The sequence below is a fragment of the Myotis brandtii genome, unplaced genomic scaffold (assembly GCF_000412655.1).
Source record: "Myotis brandtii unplaced genomic scaffold, ASM41265v1 scaffold45, whole genome shotgun sequence".
In the NCBI taxonomy this organism is placed as follows: domain Eukaryota; kingdom Metazoa; phylum Chordata; class Mammalia; order Chiroptera; family Vespertilionidae; genus Myotis; species Myotis brandtii.
Genome location: NW_005367209.1, coordinates 6,552,523 through 6,568,101, shown reverse-complemented (window position 1 = coordinate 6,568,101; position 15,579 = coordinate 6,552,523). Strand labels below are relative to the sequence as shown.

Genomic DNA, 15,579 nt, shown 5'->3' with positions numbered 1-15,579 from the left:
GTTCAGGGTGTTACTTGCTCTAAGATGAATGTATGAGAGTACCTATGAACATTCCTAACATATAGGGGAAAGGGTTATAGTTGGGGAAAGCCTTTTTGAGAAGGGGCCCTTTAGGCTAGATCCTGAGGAACACTGGAAAATCAGCTAAGTGAAGTTAGGTGGACTTCTCAGGTGGAGGCTAAAAGGGACCATGCCATACTTGAGGCCTGTACATAGTTTTGGCTGTATTATAGCTGCACATAGGAGAGGAATGGCTTCAACTGAACTAGAGACCCAAGCAGCTTTCAGACTCTGGTCAGATCTTGAAAGACCTGTGATGTCATGATGAGGAGTTTAGGCTTTTTGAAGAATCTTACAGAGGAGGTGACAGAATCGTATTTGCGTTTTAGGAAGATCTCTTTGTGGCATGTGATGAATAGTTGGGAAGGGGCAAGATGGAAGTTCTAAGGCTGAAGTCTTGAGGGTTTGAACTAAGGCTGTGAAAGTGGCAATGAGGATAAAGAAATGGATGGTTTTGAGAACTCCTGGGAACTTGAGGATTACCCGGGGTATATTTTGAGAGAGATGAAAGCATCTTGATTCTCAGGTATCTAGTGTGAGCCAGAGTAGATGGTGCTTTTTACAAGGCTGGAAATAGAAGTACCCGACGGGATCTGGGAGAAGGTGAGTAAGATGAGTTTGGGAGAAGGTTCAGCTGGAGATGACTATGGGATTGGAGCAATGCCGAGATCAGTGGGAAGCTCCAGGATAAAATTCTATAGGGGACATATGTCATCAGGGATGAGCAAAGAGCCAGAGGACAGATAGATGGATAAAGAAGTCAGAAACAGCATGCAGACTGGGAAAGCATGTCAGAGGAGTAGGAGGAAAGTGCGGCATGATTGGCATCCTGTGAGGGAGCTGTTAACAATGGCTGCAGAGGGATTAAAATAAGTCCTGGGGAGTCTTTCAGATTTAGCAACAGAGGTTATTTATTACTAGAGGCCCGGTGCGTGGATTTGTGCACCGATGGGGTCCCTCGGCGTAGCCTGTGGAGATTGGGCTGAAACTGGCAGTCCAATGCCCCCTGCTGCTCCTGCCTTCTGCTCCTGCTCATCCAGGCCCCGCTGGGCCTGCTGCCGCTGCTCCGTAGGCTCACTGCTGCTCCGCTGAGGTCTCCCGGCTGCTGCGGCCAGCCATGAGCCCTGCGTCTGGCGCCCATTGGTCAGCTGAGCAGCATTCTTGCTGTGGGAGTGCATTGACCACCAGGAGGCAGCTCCTGCGCTGAGTGTCTGCCCCTGGTGGTCAGTGCGCATCATAGCAACCAGTTGACTGGTCATTTGGTTGCTCGGTCACTTAGGCTTTTATATATATAGATAGATTCTTTAGACATGGATGAGTAATCCAGATTGCAGGAGGCTAAAAAATAACATAAGGTGAGATCTACACAGTGAATATTGACTATTTTATTTAAAAAAAATTATCTGTGAGGGGTAGAAGGAGAGAGTTGAGTACCTTCTTGGGCATCTTTATTTATTTTTAATTTTTAAAAAAATATCTTTTTATTATTGATTTTAGAGAGAGAGGAAGGGAAAGGGTGATGGAGAAAGAAACATTGATGTGAGAGGGTAACATCTACCGGCTGTCTCCCACATGCCCTGAACAGGAATTGAATCTGTAGCCCCTCAGTACACAGGACACCAATCAACCAACTGAGCTGCACTGGTCAGGGTTTGGGCATATTTAAATGCTGTGATGAAAGCCAGTGCACTAAGAAGAAAGGGTCTTTGCCACACTGTGGTTTTAGGGAAGGAAGTAAGGTGGGTAGGCAGGAAGCCTCTGTTCTCCATGTGAGGAAGACCACAGAGTCTGGGCTGGTAGGAGAAGGAAATGAAAGCTGTTGTTGTCAAGGTTGAATAAATGTCTAGATTGAGTAGAAGAACCTTTGCTTAGTGAGTGTGAATGTCTAAGTATTTCAGAAGCAGACAGTACTTGTGAGTTTGGTGTGGTTTACCAGCAAGAAAAGTTGATAGCATGGATCAGAACAAAGGAAAATTAGTAGATCTAAGAGATCTAGGGAAGGACTTTTATTTTATTTCATTTTATTTTTCTCACCTGAGTATATATTTTTTATTGATTTTAGAGAGAGGGAGAGAGAGAGAAATATTGATGTGAGAGAGAAACATTGATCAGTTACCTCCTGTACCTGCCCTGACCAGGGATCATTGAACCCACAACCCAGGTATGTGCCCTGACCAAGAATTGAACCCACTACCTTTTGGTGGACAGGACGTGCGCCAACCTATTGAGCAATACCAGCCAGGGCTCTACAAAAGGACTTTTAAAAATTTAAAGAAAGTTTGAATTTTTTTTTAAGTTTTAATTTTCTACCTGTATTTTCCTATTTTAGCTACTGTTTGGGCAAGTCAATATAGAGTGGAAAATAATTATGGAACCCATATGTTTTACTTACATAAGTTCTGAAAAATTTGCTTAAGTTAAAAAACATTCTAGTGAGTGAAATTGATAGGCAACAGAGTGAGTGGTGTGGGTGTCAGGGATGTTGGATTCTCTAATTAGAATTGCCATGTGGTCCTGCCTTTCTTCCATACCTTGCTATTCTGCTGCTGCTGCATTTTACCTCAGAAAAGAAGGTATGACTCAGAAAAAGCAAGAGAAACATTTTATGTGATTGTTTTTGTACAGTCTTCTTCCCGGAGAAAATGCCAGTTTCTATTGATGATGAATGGCAGTCTCATTTGAAATGTGTTTTCTTGCTCCTAGCTTGTGACCGCTGGTCAGTGCTTCCCAGACCTGATCTGCACCATGATGTCAACAGATTTGGCCACTCAGCAGTCCTACACAACAGGTAATTGGAAAAGAAGTGCTTGCTCCTTTTCTCTTGGATTTAAAATGAAAATGAAGTAAAATAGGAAGAAATGGAATTGGGTTTGCATATTATTCTCAGCATTTTCCCACCTTGTTCGTTTTTCACAGGATTATGTAGGCATTAATTTCCTGATTTATATTTAAAATACTTGATGTGCATTTGAATTTCTTTTAATGCTGTGTTTGTTGATATGTTTTTTTGTTAGCATGCAGGAGTATGCTATGTTTGATGTTGTCTGAATGCATGGGACCACAAAAGTTATGTGCAATTACTGTCTTATGCCCTCTGTCATTTGCTACTGTTCATGGAACTTAGATCTGAATGGTAAGGAGATTTGAAAAAAAGAGAGGGCAAGTCAGATAGGGGAGAATCAGGTAGGGGAATAGAGATGGGGAAATTGTGAAGCTTCATATAGAACAAGTTTATAGTTCCTAATAATGTGAAGTCTGCATTGCATTGGTCAAAATGCCTGGCCCAAACTAACAGCACTCTTTGTCAGCCTTCCGTCGAGAAGGCTCTGTAATATAAGGGCAATTCAGAGTGGCCTTTCCACTGTTCCTTACACTGTACTTTAAAGACTTTTTATTTGTTAAACAGCCTAATCATGTTAATTTTTCTCATTTTGTTCCTGCTGTTATTACTGTTGTTTACTTCACCTTTTACAATTTTAGGCCACACCCTGGCTGGTGTGATTCAGTTGATTCGAATATTGTCCCATATGCCAAAAGATCGTGGGTTCCATTACTGGTCAGGACACATACCTAGGTTGTGGGTTCAATTCCCACGTGCATGCAGAAGGCAACCAATCGATGTTTCTCTCTCTCTCTCTCAAAAAAAAAAAAAGACACTTGGTTATAATGTGTTTAAGTATGGATCTCTTTTGTGTCAATCTTGGAGTTTGTTGAGCTTTATGGGTGTATAGATTAGTCATTTTATTAAGATTTGTGGAAGTTTTCAGCCATTATTTATTTATTTATTTTTATTGATTTCAGAGAGGAAGGGAGAGGGAGAGAGAGATAGAAACATCAATGCTGAGAGAGAATCATTGATCAGCTGCCTCCTGCACACCCCCTGCTGGGGATTGAGCCTGCAACCCGGGCATGTGCCCTTGATTGGAATAGAACCTGGGGCCCTTCAGTCCACAGGCCTATGTTCTATCTACTGAGCCAAACCAGCTAGGGCGAGACAGTTTTGATTGATTGTTTTGTTTCCTCTGTATGGGTCACATTTTTTGTTTCTTTGCATAGCTTGTAATATTTGGTTGAAAACTAAACATTTTTGGTAATATGTTGTAGCAAATACGAATTCTCATTCCCCCACCATCACCACCAACTGTTGTTGTTTTTGTTGTTTGCTTAGTGGCTTGCCTAGACTAATTCTGTGGAGTCTGTTTGCTGATTTTTCTAGTTGTTTTTTCTTGTTTTTATTTTTCAACCTGACTTGTTAGGAATTGTCTCTAGGTCATTATTGTTTAGTAATCAGCCAATGGTTTTGCTTAAACAGTTTAAGCTAGTAAGGATTATATTACACTCTTTGCTGATGGATCTGTTAAAAAATAGCTAGGGCCTTCTCCATTACCTTCTGAGCTGCTTGCAGCCTTGTTCAGACACAGCATTCCAAACCACCAGAGACTCTCACCACCATGTTTCCAGAGGTGAGTTGAGCTTGACTTAAAAGGCTGAAAATCTTGACACGGACCCAAGAAGGACTTTCACTTCTGGCATCAGCCAATGAAGTCTCCCATTGAAAGACAACTGAAAAGTATACAGTAAGGATTTAACAAGATAATGAAGAAATACTGAGCAGAACATAAGAGATGAGTCGTCCGGCCGGTGTGGCTCAGAGGTTGAGCATCAACCTAGGAACCAGGAGGTCGGGGTTCTATTCCCAGTCAGAGCACAGGTCTGGATTGTGGGCTCGTTCCCCAGTGTGGGGCATGCAGGAGGCAGCCGATCAATGATTCTCTCTCAGCATTGATGTTTCTATCTCTCCCTCTTCCTTCCTCTCTGAAATCAATAAAAATATTTAAAAAGAAAAAGAAAATAAGAGATGAATAGAGTCCAAAGAGATAAATTGAGCTGCTTTAGCCTGTGGGAGTTTCCTTATCCAGTTGAAGCAGCTGAGAGGTGCAGCTGAGCTTTCTACTGACTCTTAGAGGCTGAGGAGCAGAAACCAGAGATTTCTTTATACATAGTACATGTCAACTAGAAATTTCTGAAAAAATGTGTAAATGAATAGGGTGGTTTGGATTCTGTTCTTTTTAGAAACAGAGACTATGAATGATCCTATTAGATTTTTTTTTTTACCCTTAGACTAAGAACAAATTAAACTCATGCCAGAACCGGTTTGGCTCAGTGGATAGAGCGTTGGCCTGCGGACTCAAGGGTCCCGGGTTCGACTCCGGTCAAGGGCATGTACCTTGGTTGCGGGCACATCCCCAGTGGGGAGTGTGCAGGAGGCAGCTGATCGATGTTTCTCTCTCATCAATGTTTCTGGCTCTCTATCCCTCTCCCTTCCTCTCTGTAAAAAATCAATAAAATATATTTAAAAAAAAAATTAAACTCATTATTACATGTTAATATGCAAGAGGTAATAGACCCAATTTTAATATTAGTGCTAGCAATTTAATGTAGTCTTGAAATAGAAAAAGAGATTTTAAGTAAAATTCAGATAAATCATGTACTGTGGGTCTCCCCCCCCCCAAAAAAAGTTAAAACTTTTTATCATGGAAATTTGAAACCCTAACCCATTCCAGATTATTTTGAAGCTCCCTGACATATACTTTCATCAGAATATAGTTGATTATCATTTTTTGTGGTATAATTATATTCTGTAAAGTCACCACAAACACTGAGTTAGAGAACATTGAGTTTTTACACCTAGGGAAATGCAGGGTTAGGTTCTTACAAGTTTCTTGCATTTTCATCAACTAATCAATTTGTGATCTTGTTTTATGTGTGTTTCTGTTTAACGACACACCTTATTTAATATGTATTGTTGATTCATTAACATTGAGTTCATAGTCAACAGCACTATGACTCATGCTTGAATGAAGCTCATCTAATGCATGTATTTTCTCTATAAGCCACATCACTGGACAGCACTTCAACACTATGAAGTGCTTTGGGGCCATTTAAAACAGCAGAATCACCAACATAAAGCACAAACATGCAAAAAACACATGACAGCCCTAGCCGGTTTGGCTCATGGGTAGGGCTGCGGACTAAAGGGTCCAGGTTCAATTCCGGCCAAGGGCACATGCCTGGGTTGCAGGCCCAATCCTCCTTAGTAGGGGGCGTGCAGGAGGCAGCCAATCAATAATTCTCATCATTGATGTTTCTGTCTCTCTATCCCTCTCCCTTTCTCTCTGAAATCAGTCTATATATATAAAAGGCTAGTATGCAAAGTGTCCCCTCAGGAGTTCGACCGGGAGACCGGGAGTTCAATTGCTTGCTATGATGTGTGCTGATCACCAGGGGGTGGCGCAGAACATGGCGGGCGACCAGTGGTGGTGGCGGGGCGCTGAGGGAGCGAGGGAAGGAGGAGGGGGGGAGGTGAGGAACCTGATCGGCTCTGACTGCTGGCCAGGCCTAGGGACCCTACCCGTGCACAAATTTTGTGCTCTGGGCATCTAGTAAAAATATATTAAAAACCAAAACAAAACACATGACACTAAATAAACTATCAAAAGGACACTTGTGTATAGTATGAGAACTAAAACAGGAAAAGAGCATCATCTTGTTTGACCTCACCTGGAAATGTACATGTTGGACAACTCAAATTTTTCTGTATATGTATGTCTGCAAGTGACTGCAAATCTGCAAGTAGTGGTTTTGGAGTCAGAAATAAATTTTAGCAACTGGGTATATTCATAAATATGGAATCTACAAATAATGAGGATTGATTTGGTATCTTTTAAAGATAAAGACTTTTTAAAAACATACAACCACGATACAATTGTCACACTTTAAAAAATGAATAGTAATTTACTACCACTCATTGTTCATATTTCCCAATTGCCTCATAAATTTTATTTTCTAATTTTATTATTTTTGAAATTGTTTTTTATTTTTCAAATACATTTGATATACAATATTATATTATATTAGTTTCAGGTGTATACACCAATGATTAAAACTTTATATAACTTACTAAGTGGTCATCCCTATAAATCTCATACCCATCTGACACCATACATAGTTATTAGAATATTATTGATATATTTTCTATGCCGTACAACCCCATGACTATTCTGTAACAACCAATTCGTACTTCTTAAGCCCTTCACCTTTTTCACCCATCTTCCTTAACTCCCCACTCATCTGGCAACCATCAAAATATTCTCTTTATCTCTGAGTCTGTTTCTATTCTGCTTGTTTGTTTATTTTGTTTTTTTAGATTCAATTGTTAATAGATATGTATTTTATTGCCATTTTATTGTTCTTCTTTTTTCTTTTTCTCTTCTTAAAGAAAACTTTTTAACATTTCATATAATACTGGTGGTGATGAACTCCTTTAGCTTATTCTTGTCTGGGAGGCTCTTTATCTGTCCTTCGATTCTAAATGATAGCTTTACTGGGTTGAATAATCATCACTTTGAATATTTCTTGCCACTCCCTTCTGGCTTACAAAGTTTCTGTTGAGAAATCAGCTGACAGTTTATTAGGAGCTCCCTTATAGGTAACTAACTGCTTTTTTCTCATTGCTTTTAAGATTCTCTCTCTTTTTTTTAATCTTTGGCATTTTAATTATGATGTGTCTTGCTATGTGCCTGTATGGGTTCATCTTGTTTGGGACTCTTGTGCTTCTAGGACTTGTATGTCTTTTTCCTTTACCAGGTTAGGGAAGTTTTCTGTCATTATTTTTTCAAATAGTTTTTCAATTTCTTGCTTATTCTCTCTTCTCCTTCTGGCACCCCCATGATGCAGATGTTGGTACACTTGAAGTTTTCCTAGAGGCTCCTTACACTATCTTCATTTTTTTGGATACTTTTTTCTTTTTGCTGTTCTGATTGGGTCTTTTTTGCTTCCTTATATTCCAAACTGCTGCATTGATTCTCAACTTAATCTACTCTACTGTTCTTTCCCTTAAAATTATTCTTCATATCACTTAGTGTATCCTTCATTTTTGATTGGTTCTTTTTTATGGTTTCTATTTCCTTTTTCATGCTGTTGAAGTTCTAAGTTCCTTGAGCATCCTTATAATCATTGCTTTGAATTATGTATCTGGTAGTTTGCTTATGTTCATTTCTTTTAGTTCTTTTTTGGAGACTTCTCCTGTTCTTTCATTTGGGACCTCTTTCTTTGTTTCCACATCTTGGCTGCTTCCATATGTTTGTTTTTATGTATTAAGTAGAGCTGCTAGGTCTCTCGGACATGGTAGAGTGACCTTATGCAGTAGGTGTCCTGTAGAGCCCAGTGGCACAGCCTCCTCAGTCAGCTAAGCGGGGCTCTCCAGGTGCACCCCTGTGTGGGCACTGACCTGTTGTAATTGAGCCTTGATTGCTATTGGTGTCACTGGGAGGGATTGACCCCCAGGCCAATCAGCTGTTAGGACCAGCTGTGATGACAGCAGAGGAGCTGCTATGCAGGAGTTCACCCTATGGAACAAGAATTGCTTTAGTGGGGCTTTGTCACTTACCGAGTCCACCCCTTGAGTGTGTTGCTCATGGAGGTGGTAGGGTTGTAATCTGGCATGGTCTGAAGCTGTTCCCTAGGTGCACTGACTCTGGTGACCCCCGGGTGGTACAAGGTCAGCCACTGCCTGTGCCCTGCCTGGAGCCACTTGGCATGAGCTACAGAGCAATGTACAGATGGCTGCTCCTTGTACTGGGCTTGGAGGTGCCCATGAGAGGCCAAACTGCAAACCAAGGCCAGCTGCTGCTAATGCCAGGCCTGGGGCCAGTTAGCAAGAGGTACAGAGTACACAGAGGCCAGATGCTGCTTGTTTGAAAGATTTTAGGAAAGTCCAAAGCATGAGGTAAGAAAGGCCATTTGTATGTAAAAGCCACTGGAAACATCTTGGGTTGGCCCACAAGTTGGGTGTGACGGAATCTCAGGGAATCACTAGGGCCGGTGACCAGTGTGTAGGGCTGAGTCTCAGGAAAGGAACAAAGGCCTCTGCCAGCACTGTAGTCTGGCAGAAAGTTGCCCCTCTCCCCCATTCCCCAGCTCTCATCATGATGGTAGACACTTCAGTTCTTCCTTATAAGTCCCTGGTTCCTTTTAAGCTGCTGCCCTAGTATTAGAACTCAGAGGGTGTGAGTCTGAGTAAGTCCTTGCACAGATCTTTAAAGAGGAACTACCTGGGACTCCAGCAGCCCCCTGTCTCACTCAGCCACAATCCCTGCTGCTTTCTATAGCCAGAAGTTATGGAGACTTTTCTTCCTGACTCTGGAAGCCTGGACTGGGAGGCCTGGTGTGGTCCAGGACTCCTCGCTCCTCAGAGATGACCTCTGCAGTTGAGATAGCCCTCCAATTTTAAAATGCCACATGGGTGTGGGCCTGGCTTGTTCCACGACTCCGCCCTTCCTCCCAGTTTCAATGTGGCTTCTTTAAATCCCTAGTTGTAGGACTTCAATTCAGTTAGATTTCAGGTGGTTCTGAATGATGATTGTTCTGTAGTTTAGTTATAATTTTGATGTGGTTGTGAGAAGATTTGAGTACCTCATTTACCTCGCTGTCATCTTGACCAGAAGTTCTTGCCTCATAATTTTTAAAAATTTAATTTGTTCAAATGAAGGTCCAAATAAGATCCATATATTACAATTGGATGAAATGTATTTTAAGTTTCTGTTGATATATAGTCTCCCTGTTCATCATATCCCCCCTTATTTGTTAAAAATAAACTGGGTTGGCCCTAGCTGGTTTGGCTCAGTGGATAGAGCCACAGAAGGGTCTTGGGTTTGATTTCAGTCAAGGGCATATGCTTGGGTTGCAGGCTCCAGGCCCTAATAGGGGGTGTGCAGGAAGCAGCCGATCAATGATTCTCTCTCATATTGATGTTTCTATCTCTCTCTTTCTCTCTGAAATCAATAAAAAAAACATATTAAAAAAATAAACTGGGTTATCATGTAGAGTTTCCTGTAGTCTAGGTTTTGATTATTGCACCCCCATGTTTTCAAAAAATATATTGGACTCTCTCTTGAAATTCTTGCAAATTAATTCAGTCAGATTCACTTCAATATTTTGGCAAGATCACTGCATAGGGTTGATTTTTTCCCCCCCTTGATTTACCAATTTTCAAAATGATGAACTGATTTTTTAGCATTCTACAAAGTTGGCAAATGAGTTTCTTTGGAGGAGAAGGTGGCATATATCATTAAGAATTTACAGATTTAAAAGTATTTAATTTGTTTTAATCCATTTTAGTTTTTATTCTTATTAAATTTCAAACATTTCCCAATTTTGGCCAGCAAGCATCTCTTCATGTTAGCTCCTGAGTCTTTTTGGTACACCTATAGTCTTCCTTTTTATCTGGTGTGCCAAGGTCTTCTAGGCTCATCACAAACTTTTTTTGCCCCAGACATGAAATTAGATTTTTTCCTAAAGAGTCATAAATTTTTTTTGAGGGGTGGGGAAAAGACCACACCCCTCAAAAAAATACCACAATGTAAGTGCTACTCTTATCTTTTGCTTCTGGGTTGGTCATTGTTTCTAAGACTGTTAAGATAAGTTAAAGAGAAACTTTGTTGTTGTTTTGAAGAGAAAAATGAATTTGTGTGTGTGTTTGAGCTCTTTCTTCCCTCAAATAAGTGGTTGCACACTTCTATATACTTTTCTCTGCATTTCCTTATTTCCTTCCTCCCTTCCTTCCTTTCTTCCTTCCTTCCTGCCTGCCTGCCTGCCTGCCTTCCTTCCTGCCTTCCTTCCTTCCTTCCTTTAGCATTTCCTTTTTTAAAATTCACATAACAGTATATCTTGGAGATCGCTCTATAGCGGTATGTAGAAATCCTCCTGATTCCTTTTTACAGCTACCTACTATTTCATTGTGTGGATGCACCACAGTTTATACATCACATCCCCAGACGATGGACATTTTGGGTTGTTTGTGTGTTTGCTATTACCATTATTGCTTTAGTGAATAGCCTCATGTGCATTTCTTTTTTTAATTTTGCTTTTATATCTTTGTGATAGACTTCTGGAAATGTGATTTCAGGTTCAAAAGATAAATACAGAGTTTTGTTAGATTTTGCCAAATTTCCCTTTTTAGGCTCGTCCTATTTGCATGCCTAGCAGCCACGTATGAGAGTGCTTGTTTCCCTACTGCCTCACAGTCATTGTCAGACTTTTGTCTTTTTAGGGGAGAGATGCTGTCTCATTGTAATTTTAATTTGCATTTTTTTTATAATTGAAGTTAATCATCTTTTCATATGCTTGAGGTCATTTACATTTTTCTCTTGCAAACTGGCTGAAGCTGTCTCTATATTAGGAATATTCTTTTCCTATAACAGCTTGTAAATAATTTTTCACAGTGTATCATTTGTCTTTTACTTTGCTTATAGCTGTATTTCCTATGCAAAATTCTTTTTAATTTATATAATCAATTTTTCAGTATTTTTTTTGTTGCCTTCTGGATTTTAAGTCATGGGTGTTGTTATAGAGTAGCTCACCTGTATTGTCTTCTAACCTCTAAAGTGCATGTATGGGTTTGTGTGTGTTTTTTTTTTTCAAGTGGTTCTCTGGTCCATTTGGAATTTATCCTGAGTCCATAGAGAAATTTTATATTTTTCCATGTTTATTTTGTTATCTCCATACCATTTACTGGAAAGTCCACACTAATTTAAGATGCCACTTTTATTGTGTACTAAATTTTCATGTGCATTTTTATCTGTTTCTTATTGGTTTATGAATCATTACACAATTTTAATTAAGGAGACTTTATGCTTTTAAAATTATATATATTTTTAATATTTAAGAACATGCAGATACACAATTATGTGTTTAACTCTAAAAGACATTTGCTTACCCTGACAGTAAAATATTCCAGGGAATTATGGTTAAAAGTCACTATGTTATCATGAGAACTTTTTAATATAGTTATGTAAAGAGTAGGTTGATTATTGGAATTATTCTGGGTAGGGCAGGCTAGGATGAAATTGAGAGGGAAAGGTATGAGAAAGATATAAGAATATTTTTTGAGATCCTGAAAAAAATAATTTCTTACAGAACTATTGATATGTAAGGTTTGTCTGAAGATTGTAAATAGTTTATCATGACTTTGTTTACTTAAGGTTTTAGTAAACTACTCTCCCTTTTTTGTTTTTCCTTTTAGCTCCATGTATGTGTTTGGTGGCTTCAATAGTCTCCTCCTCAGTGACATCCTGGTATTTACCTCGGAACGGTGTGAAGCACACCAGAGTGAAGCTGCTTGTCTAGCAGCAGGACCTGGCATCCGGTGTGTGTGGGACACAGGGTCATCTCAGTGTATTTCCTGGGAGTTAGCAACAGAAGCACAAGAAGAAAAGTTAAAATCAGAATGTTTTTCCAAAAGAAGTATGTTTTTTTTTCTTCTTAAAATTAAATTAATTTGAGTTCTCCTTTTATCTGAATCATGAAGGCACTTAGCATATGTACACTTTTTAGATTCATATTATTATCCAAAAATATTCAATAATAACTTATGCAAAGGCTTTATGAAAAATTGGTTTGTAAACTTCTTTACAATGGGTGGGAGCATGCCATGTGGCTCCTACAACCTATCTGCAAATGATAGAGACAAAAACCTCCTTGGCTTTGCATGGACTTTATATACCAATTCCAGAACCCAGCTGCAATTGGTTTGGGGAAATGCAATCCAATGATATTTTTTGTGTTGATGGAAATGTTCTATATCTGCACTGTCTCAATATGGTAGCTACTAGTGACATGTGGCTATCAAATACTTTGAAATGAGACTGGTATGACCGAAGAACTGAAATTTTAATTTTAATTAATGTAAATTAAAAATTACATGTGACCCTAGCCAGTTTGGCTCAGGGGATAGAGCGTTGGTCCACAGAATGAAGGGAGGTTTAATTCTGGTCAAGGGGGCACGTACTTTGGTTGCAGGCTTGATCCCCAGCCCTGGTCAGGGTGTGTGTGGGAGGCAACCAATCGATGTGTCTCTCACATCAATGTTTCTCTCTATATCTCCCCCTCCCTTCCACTCTTTCTAAAAATCAATGGAAAAATATCCTCGGGTGAGGATTAACAACAACAACAAAAAAACTACATGTGGGTAGTGGCTACCATATTGTGTTATGCAGTTCTAATGTTAAGGATGAGAAGAGGGCCAACCCAGTAAAAGCTATTACTCTCGTAGATAGAGGTAAAGTTGCTGTTTTTGCAAAGTACTATTCTTTTTAGCTTCTCAAGTTGGGCACAGCAGTGATAGCATGACAGACAGTTGCTGATGATGAGTAGTGATCCCTGCTTCTAGAACAACCTCTTGTGCTTTCCAAACTTTTTCATCTTGCCTACTTTTTACCCTTGTGCTCTGACATTTAGCACAATGCAAAGTAATATGTGAGAAAGCCTATTAAGAGTAAGAAAAATGTCTCTGCAGAGTATTTGTTCACTTCAATTAATTTAAAGTATGTTGACTGAATTTCTTAACCATTAGGCTTGATATAGAGTTACCATGAGAGTTATGGTGGGTAGAGGCAGCTTTCACTCTAAAGCTGAACAAAAATCAGCAGTAAGAACACCCAGATAACCTTCCAGGTTCACTGTGGGCTGGTGAGTGCTGGAGAACTGAGATTATCAGAATCTGGTAGGGTTAGTCCCTGTCTCCTAAAAGGGATAAAATCAGTGATGTAGTTATTTTTTAACCCAATTTTTAAAGTTCGAACTAAAGGTGAAAGCTTATAGGAAATAATATTCACTTACCTTAGGTAGTTCAATATGACCTGATTTTATGTTAACTCATCTCAAAGTCGCCTCCCTGGTTCACTCTACTTTCTGTTTGGGCTCAGTACTTGGGGTGATGACCAGGGCAGGAAGAACAACCTAAGGAGCAGGATGCTGGAGTCTTTGTGAGGGTGGGCCCCACCTATTCTTATCCACGGCTTCCACCATGTGCAATGTCCATGAGTGATTCAACAGATGAGGCAATATGGTTGTGCAGCTTCTCTTTTGTCGCTGACCTTGACCTATTTAGGGTCAATAGGCGATGCAGCAAGTCTTTAGTAGCCTAGAAGTTTTCAAAATTACACTCTTGGACTTACATGTATGTGTAGAAAATGCAGCTCAGCCAAGTGCCTCCTTTGGGGTTCTGTGGTGCTGCCTACTTCCCGTGCCCAGACTAGCCTTGTGTTTATAGCTGGGAGGAATGGTTCGGTCTTCTGCCTTACTTTGTTTGGCTTCAGGAAAGCTCTTTCTGTTGTGTTCATTCTATTGCTAGTTGATTTTTTTCTTGGGAAGAAAAATATTTAAAGAACCACAGCTACTTCCATTTTATCTTGCTGTTAAAGTAAATTAGCCTCTCTTTGTTTTTCACTTTCTGTGTACCTTGTTGGGGGGAGTGGGTACAAATAGTGTTTTTTTCACATTGTTTACTTATTTCTAAATCTGTTTTAACCTGACATATATTTTCCTGCCAGTGGCACTCATCATTTTACTTCCCGACACTTCTTACATTTTTTTGCCTCAGTCTCAGATTGTGCTAAACAGCAGCTATAATGGCCTGTGACTTTTCTAAGGAAGAGCTGTCATAGTTGATGACTTTTTCTTGTCTTCATAGCTCTTGACCATGACAGATGTGACCAACACACGGATTGTTACAGCTGCACAGCCAACACCAATGACTGCCACTGGTGCAACGACTATTGTGTCCCTAAGAACCACAGCTGCACGGAAGGCCAGGTCAGGGGCTGTCTCTCAAGGATTTCAGAGAATGGAAAAGTCCAGAGTGGGGTTATGTGTAGATTACAATGTGAATGTTATAAAAACTGACCCAGAGTTATTTTTGAAACCTTCAGTGTAGACTTGGATTTTATTATTGCTCAAGTTTTCTTTTAGGAAGGGATGCCCAGTACATTCTAATTCTAAAGGTCCTTGTCACAGGATTGACGTGTGGTGTTTAGAAGAAGGAAGGACTGTGGTGTTTTGAGTATGCCCCACTCCCTAGCATGGCTGTGACTAAGTACTAGAGCCGGTGCGAGGCTTGGTGAGCTCTGCCTGTACAAGGTTTTGGAAGCAAGTTAGATTTGAGACTGAAAGGGGGTCAGGCGTATAGTAGCCACATTGAATTGTGGAAATAATATACTTTGTATAATCTTCTTGTCTAACTAGAGGCCCAATGCATGAAATTTGTGCAAGAGTAGGCCTCCCCCTCCCTACCCCCCCACTGCCGGCACTGGCTTCCCTCTGGCACCTGGGACCCGGGCTTCCCTTGCAGCCCCAACTTCGACTAAAGGTTGTCCGGAGGATGTCCAGTCTAATTAGCATATTATGCTTTTATTATTATAGATGTTATATCTTGACTTAGCATAATTAATGCTTAATACAGTAGGTCCTCTGGTTACATCAGAGATCCGTTCCTACGGCGCGACATAACGCAGTTTTCGCCGTAAGTTGGAACCCACCTACATAAGCACCTACGTCACTCACATGGAGCATATACATAGCAGTAATGAAGTGAAAGAGTAAAAAAAATTTAAAAGAAAGATAACAATTCCTGACCTTTACTTGTGGTAAATAAATAATAAAAAACATAAAGCACATATGTAC

The 15,579-nt window shown here is 40.1% G+C and overlaps 1 protein-coding gene across 1 annotated transcript in view; it reads left to right on the top strand.

The window, feature by feature from the left end:
* ATRN (attractin) overlaps nt 1-15,579 on the top strand; it is a 110,060-nt gene that overhangs the window by 20,752 nt on the left and 73,729 nt on the right. The window contains exons 11-13 of the mRNA XM_005874754.2: nt 2,764-2,848; nt 12,143-12,363; nt 14,591-14,712. Of these exons, the coding sequence (XP_005874816.1) occupies nt 2,764-2,848; nt 12,143-12,363; nt 14,591-14,712 (428 nt within the window). The remainder of the gene's footprint in view (nt 1-2,763; nt 2,849-12,142; nt 12,364-14,590; nt 14,713-15,579) is intronic.